General features: G+C 60.0%; 1 protein-coding gene across 3 annotated transcripts in view; it reads right to left on the reverse strand.

Annotated features, from left to right (window-relative positions):
- Positions 1-84: 84 nt before the first annotated feature.
- The window catches only part of mvp (major vault protein), a 10,455-nt gene continuing 8,910 nt past the window's right edge, over positions 85-1,629 (reverse strand). Inside the window, exons 12-17 of one of the 3 annotated variants that reach the window (XM_017306152.1) lie at positions 1,359-1,570; positions 1,166-1,282; positions 969-1,095; positions 568-756; positions 353-484; positions 85-230 (exon numbers count right to left, since the gene is read on the reverse strand). In XM_017306152.1, coding sequence (XP_017161641.1) covers positions 359-484; positions 568-756; positions 969-1,095; positions 1,166-1,282; positions 1,359-1,570 — 771 coding nt within the window. In that variant the 3' untranslated portion in view covers positions 85-230; positions 353-358. Of the gene's footprint in view, positions 485-567; positions 757-968; positions 1,096-1,165; positions 1,283-1,358; positions 1,571-1,629 lie in introns of all 3 variants that reach the window. The other 2 variants (XM_017306151.1, XM_008417169.2) reach the window with 2 other exon arrangements.

Here is a 1,629-nt window from a genome sequence, read left to right on the forward strand (position 1 = left end):
CTGGGCTAAACATTTAGTTAGCCCAGAGCTAGCTGTTGAAGCTAGCCCGGTTCTGCGTCAGAACCCAGTAATAGACAGAACCAGTCCAGTTGAAACATGTCAGTTTTTTATTCCTTCAGAGGAGACAGCTGGCTGTAAGGCAGAACATCATCAGAACCCGGCTGGTTCTGGTTCTGATGCAGCAGAACCAGAACCAGCAGGCCCACTAACGGTTGGTCCAATCATGACACCTGGAAAACAGAACCAGGAAGAGTTTACCGCTTCATTCATCAGAACCGGTTCTGGTGCTCAGAGCAGGAACCTCTGACCCAACCTGGGCCCGGTCTGGTCCAGAACATCTCCAGGACGGTACCTGTGCTCACTGGGCTGGGCCCGGTCCGGGCAGCGCCCCCAGCAGGCCGTTAGCGGTGGTGAACAGGTTGATGGGCGACGAGCCGTCCGTGATCAGAGTGGACTTCAGACCCAGAGACTGCAGCATCTTCACCTGCAGAGGAACACAGAGCCTGGGGTCAGAACCGGACCATGACCGGATCGCTTCCGGAGCCGCCTGCAGCCTCAGAACCATACCTGCAGTTCTGGCCCGGCCCGGGCGATCTCCTTCAGCGTGTCGCTGCCCAGACTCTCCATCATCTGCCTGAAGCGCTGACTGTCCAGCTGAGCCAGACGCTCCTGCTTCTCCACCTCCAGACGGTCCAGCTCCTTCTTGTAGCCCAGTTCCTGTTCCCGCGCCTTGGACAACCGCTGGAGCTCCGCCTCCTGAGCAGCAGCAGGGCGGGAAGAGACACAGAGACATTTAGTCCTGGAGCCGTTCCAACGACCAGAACATGCAGGAAGACATTTTCAGCCTTTACTATCAGAGGATCACAAACAGAAAGTGGGTTGAAGTGAAACAGGAAATGGTACGACAGGAAGTGTCATGGCGACAAACAGGAAGTGCGACAGCGACCAGAACCAAAGTGTGGGCGTACCGCCTCGATGCGCTGGGCTTCGGCTTTCAGTTTGGCCTCGTTGACGGCGGCCTCACCCCGGATCCGCGCCGCCTCGGCCTGGGACTGGGCCTCGGCTTTGGCCGCTCCGGTGCTCTCCACCGAGGCGCTGAAACACAGCAGGGAGCCGGTCAGAGCAGAACCTCAGCCATTCGGACCGAACCCGGTTGCTGACCCACCTCAGCGCCTCCAGCTCCAGCAGCTCCTTGCGGGCCCGCTCGGCCTCGGCCTGGTCGGTGATCTTCTGCCTCTCCAGCTTGCCCCTGGCCTCCTGCTCCAGGCGCTCCGCCTCGTGTCTGCAGGGACAAACGGAACCCGATGAGTGGGGCCGACCCGTCGCGGCGGGTTCTGATGACGTGGTGCGTGTCGGACCGGGCCGCCGCCTCCTGGGAGTTGGTGGTGATCTCGATGGCCAGCTGGACGCTCTTCTGCAGGGCGTCTCTTGTCCTCTGGTCCACCGGCTCCACGGACTGGATGTCCACACTGCTGATCACCAGGTTGTTCTGGGTGAAGCGCAGGTTGGGACGCACCGCCAGCTTCTCATCGAAGCCGAACACGGCCGAGCAGATGATCCGGTTCGAGTTCTGGACACACAGAGCTGGTGTTTGCTAATGCGCTAGCAGTGGAGCTAATGATTGCTAAT

This window comes from Poecilia reticulata, linkage group LG8 (genome assembly GCF_000633615.1).
Source record: "Poecilia reticulata strain Guanapo linkage group LG8, Guppy_female_1.0+MT, whole genome shotgun sequence".
NCBI classification, from domain to species: domain Eukaryota; kingdom Metazoa; phylum Chordata; class Actinopteri; order Cyprinodontiformes; family Poeciliidae; genus Poecilia; species Poecilia reticulata.